Genomic DNA, 27,181 nt, shown 5'->3' on the forward strand with positions numbered 1-27,181 from the left:
TCCTTACCTAAGGATATTATAAGCTGATTTTTAAACACATTAATTGGAGTCTTGGTATGAGGGATGAGATTTCTGCTGTCTTCCTCTGCACTGTGCATTGTTACCAAGCCGGAGTCAAGAATGTTTACCTCCACCGGCAGCCTAGAGAGGGCATCGGCCACGACATTGGTTTTCCCTGGTTTGTATAGTAACTCGTAATTATACTCTTCTATTCTCGATTTCCACCGCTTGAGTTTCGCATTATTATTACTATTACTCAGAGCGAACGTAAGTGGTTGATGATCTGTTCGAATTTTTATCTGCTTTGCCCCGTAGAGGTACGTCCTGAGTTTGTCGAGGGCCAAAACGATAGCCAGCAACTCCTTCTCGTTTGTGGCGTAATTCTCTTCGGTTTTATTTAGTGATCTTGAAACATAAATGATAGGCCTATCACTTCCCACTTCACCTTGCGACAAAACTGCTCCAATTGCATGGTTTGACGCGTTAGTGGTTAGAATGAATGCCTTCTCGAAGTCTGGAAATGCTAGAACCTCGGATGACGTAAGGAGTTCCTTCAACTCGTCGAAAGCTTGCAATTCTGTGGGCCCGAGTTTAATTTCCTTTTTCTTCGATTGGTTAGCTTTGAATTGTGCATTTCCATTTTTCGTAATGTTGGTTAAAGGTTTCGCGACTTTTGCGAAGTCTCTAATCAATTTCCTATAATACGAGGCTAATCCAAGGAATGCCTTTAAATCTTTGAGATTTGTTGGAGGATTGATTTTCCTAATTGCAGCGATTTTATTCGGATCAGGCAGAATGCCCTTCTGGCAGATAACATATCCCAGAAATTCTACTTGAGTCCTTAAAAATTTAGATTTCTCTAAGTTGACTTTTAGATTTGCTTTCTTCAGTTGCCCAAGTATCGTCTATAGATTTCCAAAATATTGTTCTTCTGTTTCACCTAAGATGATAATGTCGTCGATGTACACGTAGCATATCTTCCCAACGAACGGTTTTAACACATCATCTATCATTCTTTGGAAGATAGCGGGAGCATTCTTTACCAAAGGGGAGTCTAGTAAACTCGTACTTGCATTCGCGGTTGAAAACGCCGCTTTAGCTATATCGTCCTCCTTCATTCTAATCTGATGGAATCCTGATGTTAAATCGAGTGTCGTAAAGTACTTGGATCTTCCGAAGCTTGCTAGGGTGTTGGTGATGTTCGGTATGGGGTACGTGTCTGGAATGGTGATCGCATTGAGTCTTTTAAAGTCCACCACTAGTCGATATTGCTTTTCGCCCAAGGAATTTGGCTTTTCCAAGTGGGTGAATTATACGCACTATTCGAGGGACGTATGATACCGTTTGCAAGCATCTCGGATATCTGTCTTTCTGCCTCGGCTCCCAAATTGACAGGGTAGGGGTATGATTTTGCATAAATGGGATCAGACGAAGTGATTCTGACTTCAGCCCTTACATTTGTTTCCATCATCTCGCTGTCATTAATTGGTCCGAAGGTCTCGCTATATTCCTCTAATAACCCCCGCAATTTCTCTTTCATTCCATCACAAAGGTGGTCGTTCTTTATTGCTACGCTATTTACCTGCTTAGATTCCTTTGCTTTCAGGGGAATTTTATTGTTCGGCGAAATTTTGAGAGTATTATTTTTCCTGTCAATGACAGCATTAAGTTGCTTCAGAGTGTCGTCGCCTATTATCCCGTCGAATGATTTCAGACCGGGCAAAACGTAAAAATTTAGTGGCGTGTCGTTCCCGGCGCTCTCAAAGAACTTGCCAGTAACTCCTAGTGTTATAAGGATCTCCCCCGCGGCTGATTGAATTTTAAATGGTTTAGCTATTGGTTTCGCATTTTGGGAAAATTGAACAGAGATGAAATTTTTGTTCACACCAGTATCCACTAAAAACTTGAGTATTCTACCATTTCGGATACGATACTCTAAGTATGGTACGCTAGACAGGCGTCCATCATAAAATTTAGTTGATTTTCCTGAAATACAGGCTCGCATTCCTCAATTTGATCAAAGTAACTTTCCTCTGTTTCGTCCTGAGGCTCTACGTTATAATAACCGGACTGATCATGGTCAATACATGAATCAGTTACTTGCTCCTACGATTCTAGGTTATGGAGATGCTGCGATTTCCTAGGCAGATTCATAGAATCGTTTGAGCGCTTATTAGGGTAAAAGTTACGGGGTCTGTTCGTATAATCCACCTGGCGAGTCTGGATGGATCTATCTACTTCCATAGGTGTTGGAGGTTTAGGATTTGTGGGTCTCAGAGGAGGATTGTGTGTATCCTGCTGCGGTGGGTTGCTGGGGCGATTATTATATACCCAATTTCACGCAGCTGTACTTAACTGCTGATATGGCACTGTTATCCTAGGATTGTTAAAAGCGCGGCGCGGAGTGAAGATTTGGTTAATTGGGGAAGATATGGAATTATTAACATTCCTCTGTCGGATGTTAATATTTCTGAAATTGAGGTTCTGAAACTCCAAACAGGAAGCATAAGCCTCGGGAAGAGTTTGTGGTTTCTGAACTATCAACATTCTTGAAAGGTCCCCATTCAAACCCCTGATGAAGACATTCAATGCTCTATTCCTATAATTCTGCGTTAGTGCTGTAATTGTCTCCTGGGAATAGTCCTCAATTTTGATTTTATTCACCAACAAGGAAAGTTGGTGATTCACGGCTGCATAGAATTCATCGACACTCTTGCTCCCTTGGAACATTGAGTGTAGCTGGTGCTCCAGTGTACGAACATCTCGCTTGTCCGCATAATGAAGCGATAAACATTGCTTAATGCAAGATCAATCGTCGTCGAATATATTGGAGGAGATGAGTGCAGCATCTGCTGGTCCTCTCACTTTTTGCCTAATATGGCGAAGAATGGCCATATATATCGGCGGACGATCTGATAATCCGCAAGAATAGTTTCCACACTGTGGACCCATGATATATATTGAATTGGGTCGCCGTCAAATACCTGTAAGTCCCTTACACAATCAGGAAGTTTTTTAATATCCTCTAGATCCTTCTCATTCTGGGGGAGCATGGGGATTGATTGGCTTTGAGAATCTGAAGGCTGGGTCTTAATTGCTTTCTCTAGAAACACCAATCGTGCTTCTGTTTTTTTTGAAATTTCGATTTGGGCATTAAGCGCTCCAGTTAATTGCCTTAAGGTTTCCTGAATAGTCTCCATTATTTCCTATAGGAACGGGAACGATGCAATGAGGAGTTGTGATTTTTTAGATTTTCCGTGTCCTGTATGCACAAGGCAAACCCAAAAAAAAATTCTTTTTTCCTTCCTTTTCTTTTTTAAGGTTTTGTGTAAAACAAAACCTTATTAAAATCGATTCAATGTCTGTCTGTCTGTCTGTCTGTCACACGCATTTTTCTCCAAAACGGCTCCGAACGAAATTTGGTGGACAGATGGGAACTATGAAATCCCACGCATACAGCGAGTGGCATAAATTTAGGTGGAGTTTAAAGGGGGGCTCCCCATACATGCAAAGGGGGGATTCAGAAATTTTTTTCTTCGGATATAGTTGTATAGGGTTTCAAATGAAAGGTCCCGATTTGTACTTTCCGAAACTGATATTAGTTTTGGCATAAATTGCAAAGTGCGTGAGTAAGGAGTCGAAATGTACGCATTTGAAGTGAGACAGGACTCATTTTCGGAAACTACCCAACCTAAAAATCCGAAAAAAATCAGGGTGGTGCGCCTAGATGAAATCTAGGCCTCAAAATATGTCCCATTCCGATATCTGCTCAAATAAACTTACTAATAGTATAATACTACTTTTTAGAAATTTACTGAAAAGCCCCCTTAAATTCTTCCTAGGACTTCCGAATTTTGTACCAACATAGGGAACAATATTTCGTATATATGTACTAAATTTCATGGAAATCAGGCAATTAACGCCAAAGTTGTAGCAGTTCAAATTTAGCAATTTCGCGCGAGTTTACTGCTTCCAAAGCCATGCAAATCAGATGCTGACGTCATAATTACCCGGAAAAATTGACATTCGCGTGGAATATTAAAGTCACATTTATGAAGAATCTATTTATCTGCAGCCCTTTTTAAGGCTTTGTGTAAAACACTTATGTGAAATCTAATCTTCGAGAGATGTCCCATTCCAGTATCTGCTCAAAAAATTTACTAATAGTACATTATCAACTTTTAGAAATAGACTAAAAACCTCCCCTTAAGTTCATCCTAAGTGTACTAAATTTTGCACCGACATAGAGGACAGCCTCATGCATACACACGCCAGGTTTCATGTAAAACCAAATATTAGTGTGAAGTTTATAGCAGTTCAAACTTATCAATTTCGTGCTAATTAACAGCATCCTAAGCCATACAAATAAGATGCTGACGTCATAATTAACGAGAATAATTGAAATTCCAGTGAAATATTAAAATTCCATTCAAGAAAAATCTAATTCTCCCTAGCCCTTTTTAAGGTTTTGTGTAAAACAAAACCTTATTAAAATCGATTCAATGTCTGTCTGTCTGTAACACGCATTTTTCTCCAAAACGGCTAAACCGATCCGAACGAAATTAGGTGGACAGATGGGAACTATGAAATCCCACGCATACAGCGAGTGGCATAAATTTAGGTGGAGTTTAAAGGGGGCTCCCCATACATGCAAAGGGGGGATTCAAAATTTTTTTTCACCGGATATAGTTGTATAGGGTATCAAATGAAAGGTCCTAATTTGTACTTTCCGAAACTGACATTAGTTTTGGCATAAATTGCAAAGTGCGTGAGTAAGGAGTCGAAATGTACGCATTTGAAGTGAGACAGGACTCATTTTCGGAAATTACCCAACCTAAAAATCCGAAAAAAATCAGGGTGGTGCGCCTAAACGAAATCTAGGCCTCCAACATATCAAGCTACCATTGTTTTGGCCGGCTTTTGGTTGCTTATCATCGCTTTCGATGTTCTGACCAATGCTAGTTGTTGAATTCTCGTTAGCGTGAATTACGTGACCGCACCATCGAAAACGCCTCCCTTGCAGTTTTCCCACGATCGGTGCAAACCCGTTCGATTGCGGATATTCTCATTTCAGACGTAATCAAAACGTGTCACGCCACCAGTGCAATGCAACATCTTCGTCCCCATTACCGCAAGACGCCGTTGATTGACCTTTATAGTCGGCCAATACTCAGAACTATAGAGAGTGGCAGACGGACGACATTGCAGTAAATTTTAGATTTGGGACGTGCGCTGATACGTCGATCATAAAGAACACCAGTTGGGGAATGCCACTTCATCCAGGTTGCATTAATGTGTGAAATAATTTCATTACGCAGTTCTCCATTGGCAGATAGCATTGACTCGAGATAGTTAAATCGCTCAGTTCTGGCAATGGCAGTAACCTGCCCAGAACTGAACGATTTCAATATCTCGGGTCAATGCTATAAGCCAATTGAGAACTACCTTATGCTCCTCACATAGGGAAACACAAAACCTTTTATACCTGAAGCGTCAAGCTTCCGGTTTCCCGACTTGTTTAACACTCTTTGCGCATTGAAAATGGTTCACACTAATCTTCACAATTGAACATTTCCGAGAAAGATTCCAGTTATTTCAAAAATAGAGATTTTATTTATGTAATATTTCGATTATTCAATTTACGTATGGTAACAATTCTATCAATGTTTAAGAGAAATTTGTAAAAATAAAAAATTTGATGGTTACAGAAAAATAAATGCCATTGAAGTAACTGCTTCTTATTCGGGACCGTCCGTATTCTTCCTCTTTAGCGCAGGCCGTTAGTGGATGGATTGAGATGCGCCTACTAATGGTACTGGATCTAATCACTCACTTGCAGCTACAGCAGTATCTGCTTCCAATATTACGCTCACACACCGTGTTCCTATGGGAACGATGAAATCGCTCGGGCTTGTTGTTACTATTAATTTATTATTAAATATATTATTTTTTTTTTTAAGATCAGGTCTATCGCCAGCCTCAGCGATAGTTTTAAGGAACCTTTAGGCTTCGTGTGTTCCCCTGGCCAATTAGAAAATTAGTTAATTATTAGTTAACCGTAGCTGTGTGCTCGTGGGAACAGCTATTACTATACGGTTTTGAATCGAACGCGCTGTATTTACCCGGAAAGTACTAAGATTTTTCCTCGGACTTTTAACTACCGGAATACTATGTTCTCGTGGGTACAGTATTAGATTTTGCTCGGGCACCAGTTATCTTTTCCTTCCGTGGGTATGGTAAAAAAATAACGCACGTTCGATTTATAAACTTTATTTGTTCTCTATATTCACAACAAGAATGCCTACTGCTTAAGACTTACATTTATTTATACATAAAATGTGCAATTATTGTAATTATAAAAGTGCCAAATATGCAAATATAAATAAAACCTATTTACCGCGTTCAATGTGCATCGATTGATGAACTGAAATTTGCCTACCTATGGGAAGCGTGTGCATATAGATCACGTTGTGTGCATTCGCATGATTAAGAGTGTAATAACTTCTATGGCAGAAAAAGAAGACGAGGCAGACCCTGCCTAAGATGGAGCGATGGCGTAGGTCAGGACGCCAGGCAGCTTTTACGGATATCAAATTGGTGGACATCGTCGCAAAATCGGGATGTCTGGAGTTCTTTATTAAGGCAGGCCTAGACCAGATAACGAGGTACAAAGACACGAAGCGGTTTTAATATACCTAACACCCTTCGAACTTTACTATTCGGATCGTAATAGAGCAATCTAATCACATTATTATATTTAAAACAATCCCAAAAACAAATTACGTTACTTATTTCCTACATATGGGTAAATGAAAACCATACTTATTTATATGTTCTTCTTCTTTTTCTTCAGCCTTTGTCCCGTTCACAAGCGGGGTCGGCTCGTCGTCATCGGCTTCGCCATTTGGCTCTATCGAGTGCCTGATCTGGGTGCAATCTCGAGGCTTTCAAATCCCCATCAAGCGTATCAAGCCACCGTTGCTTAGGTCTGCCTTTTGGTCGTTTACCATCGACTTCGATGTTCAGACCAATCTTGGCAAGTGAATTCTTGTTTGCACGAATTGCGTGACCATACCGTCGAAGACGCCTCTCTCGCAACTTTTCCACAATCGGTGCAAACCCATAACGATCGCGGATATCCTCATTTCGGATGTAATCTAAACGTGTGACGCCACTAGTCCAACGTAGCATTTTCGTCTCCATTACCGCAAGACGCCGTTAATTGTCTTTTATGATCGGCCAACACTCAGAACCATAGAGAGCGACTGGACGGACGACATTGCGGTAGATTTTAGATTTGAGACGTTCGTTAATACGTCGATCACAAAGGACACCAGTTGTGGAATGCCACTTCATCCAGGTTGCGTTAATGCGTGAAGCAATTTCATAACGCAGTTCTCCATTGGCTGATAGCGTTGACCCAAGGTATTTAAATCGCTCAGTTCTGGGCAGATCACTGCCGCTGACAGTGATTGTGCCTGTTTCATGGGGATCGGTCGTCAAAAATTCAGTTTTGTTTAAATTCAATCTGAGACCGTGTTGCATGAGGCGATCATTCCATTTTTACCATTTTTGAGCAAGCTGCTCGAGATCATTTTTGCTATCAGATGCTAGGAAAACATCATCTGCATAAAGCAGTGTGTAGGGCGCTGGACGTTGGATATCCCGTGTGACGGTATCCATAACCAGAACAAAGAGGAGTGGCGAGAGGGCACTTCCTTGATGAACTCCAACAGAGACACGAAGCGGTTTTGATACACCCACCATACTTCGAACTTTACTTTTCGGATCGTGGTAGAGCAATTGAACCCAGCGCACAAGTTCTTCTGGCACGAAGTGTTGTCGTAAAGCATAACAGATAAGTTCGTGTGGTACACGGTCAAACGCTTTCTCTAGATACAGAAGGCAATGTAAAGAGGGCGATGCTTCTCACGGTGTTTCTCCATGAGTAACCGCGCAGCGTGTATTGCGTCAGTAGTTCCGCAGTTCTTGACAAATCCGGCTTGATTCACGGTTATTTTAACGATTTCGCGAATACGGTTGTCAAGAATGCGTTCAAAAATCTTCATGGTATGGGAAAGTAACCGGATCGGACGGTAATTTAACATTCTGCTGGGCTACCTTTCTTTTTCCATATTGGAACGGGAGTACTTTCTTGCCAGTCAGATGGTGTTCTTCCTTCTTGAATAACCCGGTTAAAGAATTCACTGAGCCACAGTGTTGGGTCCCAGCTCTTCGCTTTCCAGAGCTCAGATGCGATGTCATCAGGTCCTGTTGCCTCACCCGACTTCATTTGTTTTATTGCCTCCGCGACTTCAGTTGCGCTGACTGGTGGAACTGCTCCAAATGTCGACAATGATTGTGGAAGTGGAGCTCATCCTCAAATTCTTCAGTTGAAATCTGCTCGAAGTATTCTCGCCATCTATCCGTTGCGGCTCGACGGTTGGTAAGCAAAGTACCGTTCTTCTCATTAACACAACAGAAGTGTTCGATATCCCGTGTGCGTTCATCACGGCTTTTAGCAAGTCGATACAGATCTCTCTCGCCATCCCGAGTGTCCAGTTTATCGTAAAGATTTTTGAAATGGTTCGCTCGGGCGACAGCGACCGCTTTCTTTGCTTCCCGGTTGGCATTCTTATAAATTTGCCAATTAGCAGGCGTTTTATCGTCGAGAAATTTGTGGTAGAGGCGTTTCTTTTCACGGACCTTCATTTCAACATCATCATTCCAAAGCCAAGTATCTCGGTTGATGCACCGCTTACCCGGCTTGGTGACCCCGAGGGTTGTAGAGGCCGCTTTGTGGATGGTGTCTTTCATTTGGTTCCGTGATTCTTCCACATTCGTAATGGTTGGCAATCGTATGAAGGAGACCGTTTCTTCTTTCTTCTCACCAAATCACCACCATTTAATGCGCGGCGGGCCAGTGCGTTCCTCACGCTGTTTTATCGGTGGCTTAATTCGCAGGACGGCAATCAACGGCCGATGTTGAGGTGCGATGGTCTCATAGAGAACGACTTTGCAATCAGTGACAGTGTTAAAATATTGGCGTCTTATGAGAATATAGTCGATTTGCGTTTTATTGTTCCCCCTATAAAATGTGGGAAGATGAGACAATCGTTTGATGAACCATGTATTCATAAGTACAAGGTCATGGGTGTCCGCGAAATCGATTATACGCTCGGCACCCTGATTGCGCGCTCCGAACCCCTTTCCTCCATGGCACCTGTTACCGTCTGCCTTTTCACCCACATGACAATTAAGGTCGCCGGCAATGATTATGTAATCGTCAGCAGGAACGTGACAAGTCTTTTCATCGAGAAGTTGCCAGAAGGCATCTTTCTCGGCATCAGGTCGACCTGTCTGTGGTGCATACGCGGTGAAGAAGTGAATAGTGCGATCAGCTGATATAATGGTGAGCTTCATCAGCCGATCATCAAATCGTTCAACTTCTTTAATGGCATCACGGAAACCCTCTGAGATGGCAATGCCAACACCATATTGAGTGTGTGGGTTACCAAAACAGAGAAGTTTGTAGCCATTTTTACCGCGTTCGCGTTTAATGTCGCAGCTTTTGGCACCAGACCATCGGGTTTCTTGCAGAGAGCAGATGTCAATGCACCTTTTCCGAAGGGTTCTTGCGAGTTCCTCGGTCTCTCCAGTTAGGGTACCAACATTTAGACACGTATTTGTTTTGTTCGTTGTGTACAGACTAACTTGCTTACGTCCATGCGTCAAGAACCCTTGCCCATTTCTCGACAGGACTGGGGCCCGTCCTGCCGCGTCGACTGAGGTAGACGCCCTAGAATTTTTCCGAGGCTTGTGACTCAATCCGATCATCATGTTTGTAACGACATTCTATGCATTTTCTTGATCGACCTGTCATGGGGCCTGTCACCAAGAGAGATCAGGTAGGATTTAGCATAGTAGAATAACTCCAACTATACTCTATTTACCTCTTTCCCTGATCTCAGCATTTTATTTTTGTTTTACTGAGGATAGTACAGAGTACGTTGCCTCAAACCCTCCTCCTTTATCTGGGCTTGGGACCAGCATACTATTTTAATAGCATGGCGGAGTTTATTTAAATGTTCTCAATAACGAATATTTATTATTAACCAAATTGATGCAAAATTCGCGAAACTGGATAGTTTCACATTTGCGCTATGCAACCGCTTATCGAGTTTAATATCCACCTATGAACCACACTTCTCTCAACCTGCCTCATGCAAAACTTTTCTATTAAATTCCATATAATTTTATTGAGAAGAATTCCCAACCACATATTTTATCATTAACCTCTAATTTACTATTTTAATTTGACCAGTAACGTGCATAGATGCATAGACTGGCTGTTCTTACTGCAACCAAAAATCATGAAGCTATTCTCATATTAAACATTGCAGGGACAATGAAGATTCGTTTTTGTTGAAACTGAACGTTGAGGCCACAGCCGACAAACTTTTATTGCGTTATCCTTTGGTTTTCATTCTGCACGGCTGGATGGATGAAGGCACGAGTGATTGGGTACAAGGAATTCAAATGGGTAAGGCAAAGTTTGAGCAAGTGGCAATAACTGGAATATTTCAATAACCCCCACTACTATCTTCCTGGTGTGAAATATAGCTTGGCGGCGATACCAAGATGTAAATATATGTGCAGTTGATTGGCGAAAATTTGCAGGCCAGGACTACAAAAGTGCCATGTTAAAGGTGTTTCGCGTGGGCAATACTGTTGTGCAGATGATTCGATGGTTGGAATCGTATCGGAACGTTGATCGAAATGACATAATTTTAGTCGGCTACAGTTTGGGAGCGCACGCCGTGGGGTATGCAGGATCCCGACTGAATGGACAGATTGGTGAAATAATTGGCCTAGATCCTGCCGGGCCCCTATTCACCATGCCCTATGATGTCGGACACAAGTACCGTTTGGACGAGAGTGACGCTAGATTCGTTCAAGTCATGCATACCTCAGCAGGCACGCTTGGTACTGACAAAAAGTGCGGTCATGCTGATTTCTACCCCAACGGCGGATCATCGCCCCAAAGTAACTGCATATACCCAGCGAATGAAAACGAGGAGAATAAAAGTAATGTATGACAAACTGTAAGATCTCAACAACAGCTACTACTATTATTCGATTCTAATGTTCAATGTCACAGGAATTCATTTCAATGTTTAACTGGCCATAGTTCTCTTCTTCTAAATTTCCTTCTTTTCCACTTTTGCGGATGTAGGGATATTCACTGATCGAGTAGGCGACTATGTGTGTATATGGGAATTGTAACTATTTTTGTATTACAGACCCCATAGGCTGCAGCCATTCTTCAGTCGTGAAATTTTTCAAGTACTCCTTGAACCCCAATAATCTCTACATTGGCTGGGATTGCTCCAACTACAAACACTTCAAGCTGGGTCTCTGTCGATGGAATAAGATGAGCAGATTTGGCATTCACTCAGAGCGCAGGAAAGGGAATTTCTATTTCAGTACATTAACAAACGCTCCGTATGTGGAAACAAAACGCACTAAGGACGATCTTCCCTAAGCCGTGAACTTGTACTGGACAAGAATATGATATTCCTTGATAATTGGCATTTTTTCATATGTAATTATATGTAAATGTATGTCACATATAGTAATTGACAATGCTTGCAAGGTTTTGCATATACAGTAGATATAGTACATACTCATTTCGGCTTCGTTTCATTTCCCATGAAATAGAAAATTTTGGCTTTCTTCACGTTAATTTCTCAGATTCCTTACTATCTAATCAATTTCGTGAAAATTTTGAAAAATCAAAAATTATCCCATAGGCACGGGGTTCTGTTCAATAGGATAAATTAGCATGACAAAATATGAAAACTTTACACTTTTAGAAGCAAAAATTAAATTTCCCCCGTGGTCAAAGGTTAGTATAGGTCCCATGTCGAAACGTTGATTGGTACCCACGATGGAGCATAAAACCTGAGAAATGTCTGCTGAACCAACACCAACAGCTCTACCAAACCCTATCTCCACCTCCTGGTGGTGACCGCTGGGAACTCGTTCTTAACGAAAAGCTGCAGACGGAGAAGGATGAAGACAAGTCTCCCGCGCCTAAAAACGGGATACATTGTACCAACTGGTCCTCCAGGTTGGGGGTTGGGTAGGGCTGACAACCCTACACGGAAAATAACTTGTTATGAAGCCACAACAGGAGCCTCGGACTGGACGGATTACACAACAACGAACCCGGCAACGACAAAGGAAGAACGATTTGCGCATTTTCTCACGCACTCCCTGTACAGAGATGAAGCTGCTGAGCAGCTAGCCGATACCCTGCTCCAATATAGGGCTGATGTTACAGCGTTACAGGAGATGCCCTGGACAAGGACCAGTTTCCTGGAGAAGAGCCGCTACACAATATATTACAGTGGCCATCCAGTAAACCATGTATATATAATACAAACGATAACGGACTGCCGGTGATCCAATTAGCAGGGTCACACGAAATGGTTGTTGGAAATACCAGGTTTGCGCGGAAAGTAGTCCACAGACATGCATGGGCCTCTCCAGACGGGACCACTTTCAATCAAATTGACCACGTGTTGATCGAACGCCGCCACCTCTCAGCCTTGATGAATGTCAGAACATATAGACGGGCCAATATAGACTCGGATCACTATCTCGTTGGCATGGTGCTCCGAGTTCGAATGACAATACCCTACCTAGAATCCCCTCTGACAATCAGGTGAGAGTGAACACTGAAGCCACCTACAACATAACCCTCCGCGACACCTATAAGAGGGAAATGGATGCCGCAATAACCGCAGTCAACAGAGGACCTGGAGATGAAGCATCAACAAATGATCTCCACAACCACCTGAAGAACGTTATCATTCATACGGCCACAAACATACTTGGCCCCAGCCGCAAAAGGAGTCGAAACGGCTGGTTTGACGATGAATGTAAGCTAGCAACGGAACGGAAGAATGCCGCATACCGAGTAATGTTGCATTCTCAAAGAACGCGGGCACGCGCAGAGACTTATCACGAACTCCGTCGAGCGGAGAAGCGACTTCACAGATGGAAAAAGGAACCTTGGGAGAACCAACAAGTCTGTGAACTAGAAAAGTACCGGGAGCGACCGCACCAGGCGCGGAAGTTTTACCAACCAGTTAGCACGATGAAGCCTTATACACCTCGATGCTCATCCTGCCGAGACAAAGAGGGAAATCTGATTTCCGACAGAATGGGCATATTGGAGCGAAGGGTTGAGTCCTTTGATGAGCTACTGAATAACCAGGACATTGGCGAGTTGGAGGTCCCGCAAACTGAAGACGACGGACAAATACTGCCACCACCAAGTTTAGGAAAAAGAGTCCGTGCAATTCATCGGCTAAAAAATCATAAGTCGCCAGGAGCCGATGGAATTACAGCCGAATTGGTTAAATATGGAGGCCACCAGTTACACCAAGTGGTTTATCAATTGATGCTAAATGTATGGGACAGCGAATCAATGCCTGACGGCTGGGATCGAGGCATTATCTGTCTCATACATAAAAAGGAAGATATCACACAGTGCAGCAATTATAGAGGTATCACGTTGCTGAGTACCATCTATAAGATATTCTCCGCTATTTTGCTAGGCCGGATAGTCCCATACCCCTAGAACATCATTGGCCCATACCAAAGAGGCTTCACTCCAGGCAAATCAGCAACAGATCAGATTTTTTCTGTGCGGCAAGCGATGGAAAAACTGTTGGAATATGGACAACAGGTGCACCATCTATTCATCGACTTTAAAACTTTACACGGCCATGAGAGAATTCGGTATCCCGACGAAAATTATAAGACTGACTAGGCTGACCCTGACCAAGCAGCAGGATTACTCTCAAGACCATTCGACATCAACAGCGGTGTACGACAAGGGGATGCCCTGTCATGCGTCCTCTTTAACCTGGCCCTCGAGAAAGTGATCCGTAATGCCGAGGTAAATGCAAGAGGTACGATCCTCTTTAAGTCCACCCAACTGCTGGCCTATGCTGACAATATCGACATTATGGGAAGAACCACCCGAGACATACAAACTGCCATCATCCAGATCGAGCAGGCGGCAATCGAGGCGAGATCTTGGGCTGCACATCAATGAAGGCTAGATAAGGTATATGGTGGTAACGTCAGCACCGAAAACCAACCAATCAACAGCATCGAGCTGCACTGGTCAAACGGGAAGATAGGAGAATAAAACTTTGAGACCGTTGATAATTCCTCCTATTTAAGGTCGAAAATCACAACCGATAACAGCTACGATGAGGAAATCTACTCACAGCCAACAGACCCTATTTCAGCTTACGAAAACTGTTCCGCTCGAAACGTCTCACCATAGGGTCAAAGCTCTTACTGTACAAGACAATAATCTTGCCAGTCCTCATGTATTCCTCGGAGACTTGAGTTCTTAATCCTCCGAGCCAACAGACCCTATTTCAGCTTACGAAAACTGTTCCGCTCGAAACGTCTCACCATAGGGTCAAAGCTCTTACTGTACAAGACAATGATCTTGCCAGTCCTCATGTATTCCTCGGAGACTTGAGTTCTTAATCCTCCGAAGAATTTTTCGCCCCCTACATGAGGATGGATGATTCCGTAGCTTACATAACGACGAAATCTATGAGCGATACCATGGCCGTCCGATTGTGGATAAAATCCGACCCAATAGGTTACGATGGGCAGGTCACTTAATCCGTATGGATGAGGATGATCCAGCCCGGAAAGTCTATAAGGGCAACATCGATGGTAGAAAAAGAAGACGAAGCAGACGCTGCCTAAGATGAAGTGATGGCGTAGGCCAGGACGCCAGAGAGCTTTTAGGGATATCGAATTGGTGGACCGCAAAACCGGGATATCTAGATTTCCTGATTAAGGCAGGCCTAGACCGGATATCGGTTGTTGCGCCGTGGATGATGATGTAAGCCTTTTAATTTTTCAAGCACCTTCCGTACGATTACAATTAATTCTAAATATTCCAATAGAAGTTTACTCTGAGTGATTAGATAAGTTACAAACATATTTTTTTTTTGAAACATTATCGGTGTCGTTTTTGAAGCACAATGATAAATGGAAACAACATTTTTGGTTGGGTTGCTACTAAATAGACTTTTGGGAATCATTGGTTTTTTCCTTCCTTTTTCGGTATTCGATGGGCACCAGGCACACGAGCGATCTATCAGCAATTATCTCATGTGCGGATGCGAGGACATGGATTTGTCCTAAGGTGTGCCCTATATGGTTGGTATATGAGCGATACTTACTGAGAGGATACAATATCGGTTATGAAACATAAAACAAACATTGCAAAAGTTCGTAATGTTGATATCTAGATATATAGTCCACATATATCTATGTGGAAAATCATCAGAAATAACCAACAGAAAAATCTTAAAAAAATAATCCTTGAATCTGTTCAAAAAGACCATTGAGATATATTTTTTTGAATAATTATAATTTTTCAAAATTTGAATTCTGACAACACGAGAATAAATGCACACTTTGTGTATGTCAGTGTGTGTATGAGGTGGGGTGAGCCAAAGCCTCTGAGCACTCAGACCCTAGTGGCCCATTGTGTTCGATTCCCCCATCTAACGGAATCTTCTGCATCCGCTTATGTATCGCATGATTTTCGCCAGTGAAGATGCTGCTACCTGCTCTAGTTGGAGGACATCAGCACTAAACATCTCAGTCTGATGCACTCATAGGAGCATTCGGATGGAAAATGTTCCCTGCCTGCTGCTTCCTCATTACAGGGTGGACGCGTATCATCTTGGAGAATCATCAGTCAGAAAGCCTACAATACACCTGCAAGTCTTTCTGCTTTTCGACAGGATAAACTTTGCAGTATGTTTCTGACAGGAAAAGTTTAGTGTGTCTCGCCGCATCACGGCCGTGCCATTATGGAAAGCTTGCTCAGTCCAGTTGGTAATTCCGGTTCCCGCAGGTGAACAGTTTAACTCTTCCTTTTCTAGGTAGATAGTAAGGTATCAGTGGCTGCTCGAGGACCAAAACTAATGCGATGGTGCACCGATTTGATGCCGGAAAACTCCTAAGGTCATGACCGATGTCAGCAAGAAGGCAGAGTCCACCCGGCTCAGATTTTCAGAGCTAGCCTGTTGCATTCAGAAAGGATAGCAGCTCTCCCATTTCGTATCTAGAGGTCTTCGTGAGGTTCTCAAAGATTGGTTTACCTAGTGCTTGTAGCCTCATTCTAGCTAGAACTACGTACAGGTGGTTTATCGTGGGTTCCTACCGTGCGGTATTAACCCTGCGATCTTCTTAAGACACGGATTGATTTTGTGAGGATTACCAGAACCCCAATGTGACAAGCGACAACGCTAACAGTATATACTAAGTGTATGGCTCTGCACTGATACTGGTGGATGCAAGACATACCCACAGCCTAAAGTAAAGAGAACGGCACACGAGTTGTAATTGCAATTCCATATTTGAGGCCCGAAGGTTTCGGTCCGCGGTCTGGACATAGCCACAACCCCCAAGAAACCTCCACTAGAGAGCCGACCGCTAATAACCGGGTTGAGAGTATGTGTCTGAGGAATTCTCCTAAGCCATATGAACTCAGGTTCTTAACCCGGTGGTACTAGAGGTGGTCAGGCTTCGTGGCGTAAGCGATTTCAGGTGAATTCCCGCGCAGACTCGGGTCTATTCGTCAAAGCAATGCGAATTGTAGGGTATGCCAAGTTGGCGGCATGATCCTGTATAGACCAGTGCCCCGTTTAGGCCGCCGTCATCTTGTATGCATTTGCACGCGTCTGACACAAGAGTGGTTAGCCTACGCCAAAGCCTTAGTTTGGCTGTCGGTCAGAATTGCAATGATACACTTGGGAATCGGATCATATTCTAGCCCATCGGCAGGTTTTCGGTATGGCCTATGCTACCGTTTGGCGAATCCTGGGAGGCTGTACAGAAATTCCTACACAAAGCTCCTCGTAGAGTGTCGAGTGTGGCGTAGTCCATAGCGAATGCCTGAAGTTTATGAGGTACTTTGTCTAGGATGTTACTGGAGACTTAAGACCCCTTCTGCTAAGACATTCGGGATTTCATTTGCAGCTACACCACATGCGCCAGGTTCTTAGAATAGTTTTACCGTATTGAATCTAGAAATCAAGCTTTCTACATTCCTGAAGGATTTTTGTTGTGATCAATTGAGTCCTTAACGACCTCAATGCAGCTTGACTGTCATTGCAGATTGCGATGCGCTGCCTTTCAGCCGCTTATCAGTCACTTAGGTTACTCCCGTTAATATCGTATACGATTTAGTCTGAAAGAGCGTTACATATTGTCCCAAGGGGTAAGCCCTACCTCAGGGATCGTCAACGATCCTTCATGGGTCGTTTACGATACGGGGAGTGGCGTCCCCGAGGTGCCCGAGCAAGTAGTTCTGACCCCCTAGCTGGCATAATACTTGCGTCCTAGGTAGTAGCCTCGAGAAAGTGTCTCGGTGAAGAGCGAACTGCTAATGACCGATACACGCCGGGACACACTGGGAGTCCCCGGAGCCGTCGACAACTCCCTGTCGACGTCGATGGGGTGATGTGAGCCTAGCTCTGCCAAGGTGGTAGTTGTGGCGTGTATCAGGAGCCAGCCCCTTCGGGACCCTGGTCGGGTAGTGTGCATTGAACCGGTGTTAGTAGACCGCGTTGCCCCGAGCGAGCGCTGATCCGTCCGTGAATTCCGGGATCAGCTAAGCGTAGGTCAGGCCTCAGGGAACTGGGGTAGGGGTTGTGTCCCCGAGGGTATACCCGTCCCTGACTATTGCGGCCCGCTCCCTTGCACACGATGCGCTGGTAAACAACTCAAATGGAGAATAAAAACGAACGAAACGAGGAGATAGTGGAAATGGAGAGTGAGCTGGCTGCGTTTATTCGCAGCACGAAAATGCGCCGTTCGCCCCAGCGCCCAGCGAAGGACGCAACAAGGGCTGAAATACCCGACGAGACATCGGGACGCGCAGACGGAGAGAAAGACTCAGAAAGTGATGCGGCACCTGCAACACAGATAGGAACCCAGATCATACAGCACAGTGCTGTAATTGGGGAAAGAGGCACAGTGGAAACTGCCGAAGCTAATAAAATGGTTTCGAATATAAGCCGAGTGGGAGGACTGTCGATTACTCTGGCGCAAGCGGAAGAGGAAAGGCTTATTAAAAAATGCACGGCGGTTGTGAAGCACATGCGATCTTCGACGTTCCTTCAGAAAAACGTCGGTAAAGGGGTGAAAAACGGGCTAATGGAACTGGAAGAGCTCCTGGACAGGATTTCATACTATAGACGAACATGGAAAGTAAGACAAAATCCGCAGGAAGCAGAAGCAACCGCGCTTCCCGAGGGGAACACCACGAGTACCAAACGGATCGCTGACAGCCCATTGCAGAGCGAACTTGGTAAAAAACGAAAGGAGGAAGGGACATCTGAAGGAGACTTCACTCAGGTACTCTCCAGGGCTGAAAAGAAGAAGGCGAAGAGGATCAAAAGACAACAACACGTCGCGCCATCAGAAAAACCTCTGCCTAAAACTAAGGCGGACACGAAGGACGGAGTGCCAAAAGAAAAGGTGGGGAGACGAAGGAGGACTAGACCGCCAGCTTTGCTTATTAAGCCGACGGAAGGCAAGACTTTTGCGGAAGTCCTCAGCGAAATCCGTTACAAAATCAAACCCGAGGACAACGGAGCGGAGGTGTCTTCCATACGTAAAACGAAGGGTGGTGGAGTCTTAGTCGAACTAGGCCCGAAGACTATAAATAAAGTCACGTTCTGTGAAGCAGTCAAGGGGCTTCTAGGAGAGAAAGCTTTGGTTTCTAGTCTGGAACCCACGTGTGCTTTAGAAATACGAGACCTTGACTGTCTCACGGAAAAGAACGAGGTAGAAGAGGCCATCAAACGCGAATGCCCGGAGGTAACCAATGTCCGGATTGGTATCACCTCCGCAAACTCAAGAGGCCAAAAACTTGCTGTGGTGGAAGTTGCCGAGCAATACGCGAGGAAGCTTCTAAACAGCGGGAAAATAAGAATTGGTTGGGTAGTGTGTAGGATACGAATTCGGGCCGCCCCAACTAAATGTTACAGATGTTTGGATTATGGGCACACATCTGCAAACTGTCGGGGACCTGACAGAAGGGCAACATGCCGTAAATGCGGCCAGGCAGGCCATAAAGCGAACAGCTGCAATGAAAAGGAAAGCTGCGTCCTATGCAGGGACCGTGGTGCGACTGATGAGAGCATTGCGCACACTGCGGGATCGGGGCGTTGTCCAGTTTTCAGAGCAGAACTGGAAAGAGCTAGGATACGGTCAACATGATTCGCATCCTACAAATCAATATGCACCGGAGTGCAACCGCCCACGAGTTGCTAGCGCAGTTCGCTGCGGAGACCAAAGCTGATTTAGTACTCATCAGTGAGCAGTACCGAAACAAGGGCCCAGTTTCATGGCACCCAGACATATCAGGTACCGCTGCCATTTGGGTTCGGGACGGCACCTTCCTGGGGGTTCTTGCCCAAGGCCGAGGGGACGGCTTTGTCTGGATTCGGTGTTCAGGGATAACGTTTTTTAGTGTCTATCTTACGCCGAATGAGATGATGCCGGACTTTCGTCGGAGGCTTGAGGCTTTGGAGGACGCTATCTTAAGCACGGATGGGCGGATCCTGGTCGGGGGTGACTTCAATACTAGGGCACTTGAATGGGGCATGCCTCACACAGATTCCAGAGGGAAACGAATTCTGGAAATGGCGGCGAGAACAGGACTGGTAGTTCTAAACACCGGATCCACCCCAACGTTCCGGCGCCCGGGCTGCGAAGGAAGCATTCCAGACGTAACCTTCACATCGGAATCACTGGTGTCGCTAGTGGACGGGTGGCGAGTTCTGGAAGACTTTTCGGCAAGTGACCACCAATACATTGCATTCGAAGTGGTGGACACAAACTCTCGGTGTGCGCCACCCCAGCGATCTTTCTGTGTATGGAACGTCGCGAAAGTGAACACCGGGAAGTTTGTCGAAACTCTGGGAAGAGGTGGGGCCACGCTGAAGGGTACTCCTGGGGGCGGTGGCGCCGCTGCTGACACTGTCGTAAATTCAGTTATGAACCTGATAACGACGGTCTGCGGAGCCTCCATGCCCAGGAAGACATCGAGGCGCGGCAAACCTTCCATGTATTGGTGGACAGTGGAAATCGCAGAGCTCCGGAAGGAATGTCACAGGCTCCGCCGCTTAACACAACGTCTAGGCGACCGGGAGGAGGCATGTACCATAATGATGGAGTACAAAGCAGCCAAAAGGAGACTCCGCAGCGCAATAAACAAGAGCAAAGCTCGCTGCTGGCAAGATCTGATCGACGAGGTGAATGGGGATCCGTGGGGACTCGGTTACAAACTTGTAACCCGAAAAATCGGGGCTCTGCGGAAACCCTGTTCACTTAAGGCCGAGCAGATGGACCGCATTGTGAGGGCACTCTTCCCTGCACACCCCGTATGGGATGGTGACGTCGGCGCGGAGAGCGCAGAGGACTGTCCACTTTTCTCTGTAAAAGAGTTGGAACAGGCAGTCCTCTCTATGAAAAACAAGAAGGCGCCAGGACCCGATGGTATTCCAGTAGAGGTGTACAAACTGGTATTCCAACACCAGCCAGACCTACTGCTCGGCGCATTCAACGCTTGCCTGAAAGAGGGCATTTTCCCTGCTCGTTGGAAAGTTGCGAGGCTTGCGCTGATCCCTAAAGGGAAAGGCGATCCCGAACTGCCGTCTTCATACCGCCCGCTCTGTATACTTGATACTGCTGGGAAAGTGCTCGAAAAGCTCATCAGAAGTAGACTCGCTGAAGCGGTACGCGCTGCCGGAGATTTATCTCCCCGGCAGTTTGGTTTTAGAGCAGGGAGATCGACAATTGATGCTGTCATGCAGGTCGTGGACGCCGTTCGACGAGCAGAGGCACATAGCCGCCGAACTCGACGGGTGGTGCTCCTCGTAACGCTTGACGTCAGAAACGCCTTCAATTCCGTAAGATGGAAAGACATTCTAGGCACACTAGACAATACCTTCAACGTGCCGAACTATCTCTTACGGATTTTGAGGGACTATCTGAGGAACCGCTCCCTGCTCTATGAGACACTAGAGGGTCAAAGGTGGATGGAGGTCACGTCGGGGGTAGCACAGGGATCCATCCTAGGGCCGGACCTCTGGAACGCTACCTATGACAGTCTGCTTAAACTCGACATGCCAGAAGAGTCGCGCCTGGTCGGCTACGCAGATGATGTCGCAGCGCTTGTTGCTGGACGCACTGTCGAACAGGCGCAAAGCAGACTCGGCATATTGATGCGACGGGTAAGCGGATGGATGACTACTCATGGTTTCAACCTTGCACTGGAAAAAACCGAAGTAGTCATCCTGACTAAGAAGAGAATTCCGACCCTGCGTCCCATATCGTTCGGCGAGTCGATAATCGAGTCAAAATCAGCGGTAAAGTACCTCGGGTTGACTCTTGACTCAAAGATGAGCTTTTCTGAGCAAATCCAAGCAGCAGCGAACAAGGCTGCGGCTGGAGTTTCGGCGTTAAGTAGGCTAATGGCAAACATTGGGGGTCCTACGTCTAGTAGGCGACGTCTCCTGATGAGCTCAACGCAGTCTGCCCTGCTCTACGGCGCAGAGGTATGGGCTGGCGCTCTTGACAAGGAGGTATATCGTAGACGCCTCGCGCAAGTACAGAGACGGGGAGCTTTACGGGTGGCGTCTGCGTACCGCACAGTCTCTGAACCGGCCGTGATGGTGATCGCGGGAGTTATCCCCGTTGCCCTTCTTGCTAGGGAGCGTCAGGCCATATACAAGCGCAAGGGAGATGAGCCAAGGGAGGTGGTTGCTCGCGAAGAACGGCAACACACTCTAGACGAGTGGCAGCTCTCTTGGCAAAATGAAACTAGAGGCAGATGGACTGCGCGGCTCATCGGCAACTTAGGTGCGTGGCTGAATCGGAAGCATGGTGAGACTGACTATTTCCTTACCCAATTTTTAAGTGGGCATGGAAATTTTCAGTCTTACCTGCACAAGATTGGAAAGGCGCGTTCTCCGCATTGTGTGTTTTGCAATGGAGTTGTAGACGATGCCCACCACACTTTTTTTTCTTGTGGAAGGTGGGATGGGGTTCGTCAGCAGCTCTATTTAAACACAGGGGATCTCTCTCCAGACAACATTGTGGAAGAGATGCTGAGGACTGCTGACAGGTGGAACCGTGTTGCCCATTACGTTCGGGCCCTTCTCGTTGCTAAGAAGATAGAACTCGACCGGTGGAGGAGCCGGATGGCAGGGGGTTCCTTGAACTGACAGTTCCCTTCCTCCTCTCCCCTCCCGTTGGTGAAAGGAATTCCCTGATTTGAAGGCTCCGCAAGGCGGGAGAGTTCGGGGGCTGGCCCGAAGTAATGTGACAAACGGTTCCAGGCTAGCTCTCTGACGATGGGGAGGTGTTTAGTTGGTAGTCCGACAACGTACCGAATCGGGAGTCCAACACTGTGTGCGTAAATGCATTCACCTACCCTACCCCAAAAAAAAAAGGGGTAAGCCCAATTCTCGTTTTAATTGGAAATGAAGACTATTACTTCAGGGCCCTGTTCTGTTTTTAAATCATCGGTGTATAAGAATTCTGTATGTGCCACTACGCATTCTTCTGGTTTATCCAAGTTTCTTCCACGTTTCAGGATAACTTCATATCTTCACCAAACAGAAAACTGGTTACAGTTCCACCAATAATTCTTCCAATTCTCTGTGCCCTCACGTCCGTTATTTTCTTATAGATTTAAGCGTACCTGTCCGCGTTGCCGTGCTCCAAAGAGATAAATACATAGGCTGCAAACTGAGCAATTCATTTATTGGGTCTTTTTGCTAATAATACCATGGTGGTTTTATTCGGATTTACTGAAAGCCCATGCCTGAGGCATTAATTGTCAATCAAGCCAACGACGCGTTGTATATTTCCACAAACCATTCCGAAATCGTTCCGTTTACTCCAGGGAAGTGGCGATAGCACACCTCTCTGAAGGCAATCTTTCGTTGTTTCTGCTGTCAGATAGCGCTCAATACCCACCTTAGCACACAACAATCTGTATTAGTATAATAAAGATATACTTAATTAAAGTTTCATCGGCACTCTCTCTCTCGCGAATTTCAGCAAGAATGATGTTAAGCCGCCAATTCCATCCCTCCAACTTCTGTCACCTTTTCTCTGGAATATGATATTTGCAAGAGAATCAATATAGACTCAATTTTCGAGTTCGTAAAAGATCCGTTCGGTTTTCAGAGAGTTGGACTTGGCGGATCACCCCTTCGAAGGGCTCTGCACAGCCTTCGAGTGTTTCGCTTCCAACCCCTTGAAAGTATTCCCTCAAGGAATCTCACTTCGAACGTTTTACAAGCCGCTTATATTCACGCTATGAATTCCGGAAATGCAACCAGTCTTCATTACTATTGCTTTTTCAACCACGTTACAGAAGTCGTCTGGTTGCCGGTTCCACGATCAACATATAATGGTAAAAGGCTCATCAAAGCTCTCTAAAAGTTGGCAATTGGTAGTCCAAAATTGATCTTCTATCGACAAAGGAGCCCTTAGCAGCCGTGGGAGCTGCACTTTATTGCCAAGGATTTTATTAGACTTTCTCTTTCGTTTTCTAGGATTCCGTCTTTGTATTATAGTCTGTTCGCCTGCAACAGTCAGAGTAAATTCCAATTATTTTAGTTCTTCGAGCGGAGGGGCGCGCCATAATTGTGTCATCAGATAAGCGCAAGTGATAAAATCAAGCAGTTCTCTCCTCTATGACTACATTAGCTACGCTTCCAACAAATATGTTAAGCGTTTGCATCACAATCTATTAAGATTTCCTGATTTTCGCGTCGGCATCGATATTAAGAATTATAGGTTTAGAAATCAGAGGCAACTCTGAAGTTTTCCTCTTGTCATTAATCTGGTATTCTAAGATGGCCACAACTAGATTCTAGAATTGTCTCGGTGTAGTCGCTTCTAACAATTTAGACATCAGGATGCCGGCTCTTGGTCTTGAGAATCTCTCATCAAAGAAGGTCCAAGCCCCCTTTATAAACCCAGTATCATACATTTTGCTAAAATGAATCCAAGGATCTACTACTAGAAATATATAAGGGTAGTCCTGCAATTTTGCCAGCCGCTGCTGCTACTATATAAGAAGAGACTTTGTCATATTGCATGTTAATTTGATCGAACGACATAAGTTCAACCTAATGTGAAAAACCCCGCTAACTGAGGAGTCCGTTGCGTCTGGTGTTGGTGGTGGTGAGCTGGTGAGTTTGTTATCGCCATTCGCTGAATGCCGCCCCTTCTTGCGTTCAGATTCTCCAGATATTACCACGCTTGATGGTGCAGCAACACCTATGTCCTCATTCTCAAGAAACTTTGCTTTCTTTTACCAGTAATTGACTGGAATTTTATACAAGTGAATTCAGCAGAGTTTGTGCAAAATTGTGCTATCCAATAATAAAACTCCAATAATAAAACTCACTTTGTTATTACTTAAACTTTGGCGAAAATAATTTAAATGGATCTAAGTCATTGCCTTTGACATAACGGCACCATCGGAACTCACATAGATAAGTCGAAGCTCTCAGTTTTGAATCCACCTTTAAAGAAATTCATTTTGGGCACTCCCCAGCTACTTTTCATATATTGTATATAGCAATCAGTGACAGGATCAACAAAATTTTTATATTTACCGTCACTAAGTGGGACTCAGGACTCTCAGCATCCTCAACCAAAAAATATTATTTACTTCGGCCTGGTTTATAGGTCTGGACTAATCACAGATTTTACTTGAATATAATTCGTATCCATTACGTGTTTGCGATTATATTTAAGTGGAGCAATCACCATCTATCGTTACTTTCTTCCTCCAGACATCATAATATGTATTTTTTTTCAATTTACTCCTTAGCGATAAGTTAGTTTAAGCCATAGATTTTACCTTAGATTAAGCTAGGCTGTTAAGGTAGTACTTAAGTTAGGTTAATTTAGCATTGTATTTTTATAGGTTAGAATAAAAATTGTTGTTTCTCGAAAAAATTGTTGTTTCTCTATCGTTACTTTCGGTCACGTCACTCCCAGGGCAGAGGGGAGGCAGCGTCTGATGAGTTGCCTCTGCCCTGGATGAAACCGCCAGTCAATTTTTGTATGTTATGTTGAAAATGCACAATGAGAATCTCAGATTGAAATTAAAACTATTTCTGAAGTTTTAACCCAAAGAATAGAAAGCACAGCAGTAGATGTGAATTACCCGCAGCACCTACTTAAATCGTCGTCAGTTGACCTATCCATTATTTAAAAATATATACTATTAGAAAACGACCAATCATTAGTAAGTAAAGAAAAATCGATTGTCTTCTTCTTTTTCTTCAACCTTTGTCCCGTTCACAAGCGGGGTCGGCTCGTCGTGATCGGCTTCGCCATTTGGCTCTATCGAATGCCTAATCCGGGTGCAATCTCGAGGCTTTCAAATCCCCATCTAGCGTATCAAGCCACCGTTGTTTAGGTCTGTCTTTTGGCCGTTTACCATCGACTTCGATGTTCAGACCAATCTTGGCAAGTGAATTCTCGTTTGCACGAATTGCGTGAACATACCATCGAAGACGCCTCTCTCGCAACTTTTCACGATCGGTGTAACCCCATAACGATCGCGGATATCCTCATTTCAGATGTTAAGCCTATGAGTGTTTCACGTAGGTACCTGCCGTGGAGACTTAATCCTACGGGCCTCTTCAGACACGGATTGATTTTGTGACCAGAATCAGAGCCCCACTGAGACAAGCAATAACGGTACCAGTCTACACAAAGTGCATGGGTTAGCATTCATACTGGTGGATGCAAGAATTACCTAAATCTCTACCGAACTAAGGAGTACGGCACCCGTGTTGAAACGCAACACCACGCCGAGACCCGAAGGTCTCTTCTCGCTTGAGCACAACCACAACCACCATGAAACTCCCACTAGGGGGGCCAACCGCAAACAACCGAGCTGTCCTCACATACAACGGGAGTTCACCCGAAGTATGAGAGTCCAGGGGCTATCCCGGTTCCCATGGTACCAGTATACCCCTGGTAAGGTTTCGTGACCAATTTGCCACTTCAGATGAGTCCCCGTGCAGACTCGGGTCTGATCGCCCTAATTAGGCCTTTGGAGCATTTGCCTACTGCATCACTGCCGGCACACCAAAGTGAGTGCAACGTCTCCCGGTGCCACCACTATGGAGGTTCTCCTCGGCCACTTGGTTTTGGTTTGGCCGACAGGGATGGCGTCTTCCTCACCGCCACCTCTGAGCACCTCATTTCGGATGTGATCTAAACGTGTGACGCCACTAGTCCAACGTAGCATTTTCGTCTCCATTACCGCAAGACGCCGTTCATTGTCTTTTATAGTCGGCCAACACTCAGAACCTAGAGAGCGACTGGACGGACGACATTGCTAGAAGGTTTATATGGGAAGAATTAATTGGAAATCAATCAAATTTGGACAATATGTTAGTTTAGTTTAGTTAGAATTCAAGCAAATGTGGGAAAAGTCACCTCATTTGGATATGAAGACATTTCCCATTTTTAATTGTAAACAAGCCACAACAGGAGCCTTGGAGTGGACCGAGAACACAACGACGAAGTCAGGAACAACAATAGAATAAATATTTGCGCATTTTCTCATGGAACATGCGCTCCATGTACAGAGATGGAACTGCCAAGCAAATATCCGATGCCCTGCTCCAATATAGGGCTGTATATGTAACAGAGTTGCAGGAGGTGTATTGGAAGGGACAGGCCTCCTGAGGAAGGGTCGCTACTCCATATATTATAGTGTCAATCCAGTAAACTATGCGCTCCGAGTAAGTTTCTTAGTGAGCCAAAAAATGAAACCTGCTGTTATCGGCTCTAAAAACATTGGGGAACACTTCCAATGGGAACCGGATTTATTGGTCATTTTTTTTATTAATTTTTTTTTTACAACTGCCTTCGCATGCACCGATTGAATTAATCAGCACGCTAGCTAAATTGGAAGCCGAAAATAAAAAAAACAGTTCGGTCGCGTGCTAGGAGCCGTAAAATTCGAACCGAATATCCATGATGAATCGCATCCTCAATCGAT

At 44.9% G+C, this 27,181-nt stretch overlaps 2 protein-coding genes across 2 annotated transcripts in view; both read left to right on the plus strand.

Annotated features, from left to right (window-relative positions):
• LOC119657374 (pancreatic lipase-related protein 2) overlaps positions 1–11,693 on the plus strand; it is a 28,879-nt gene extending 17,186 nt beyond the window's left edge. Inside the window, exons 2-4 of the mRNA XM_038064259.1 lie at positions 10,404–10,543; positions 10,624–11,088; positions 11,304–11,693. Coding sequence (XP_037920187.1) covers positions 10,404–10,543; positions 10,624–11,088; positions 11,304–11,545 — 847 coding nt within the window. The 3' untranslated portion in view covers positions 11,546–11,693. The remainder of the gene's footprint in view (positions 1–10,403; positions 10,544–10,623; positions 11,089–11,303) is intronic.
• The window catches only part of LOC119657375 (carbonic anhydrase-related protein 10), a 402,093-nt gene that overhangs the window by 230,831 nt on the left and 144,081 nt on the right, over positions 1–27,181 (plus strand). The gene's annotated exons all lie outside the window — the stretch shown is intronic.

Source organism: Hermetia illucens, chromosome 5, assembly GCF_905115235.1.
Source record: "Hermetia illucens chromosome 5, iHerIll2.2.curated.20191125, whole genome shotgun sequence".
Classification (NCBI taxonomy): Eukaryota; Metazoa; Arthropoda; class Insecta; order Diptera; family Stratiomyidae; genus Hermetia; species Hermetia illucens.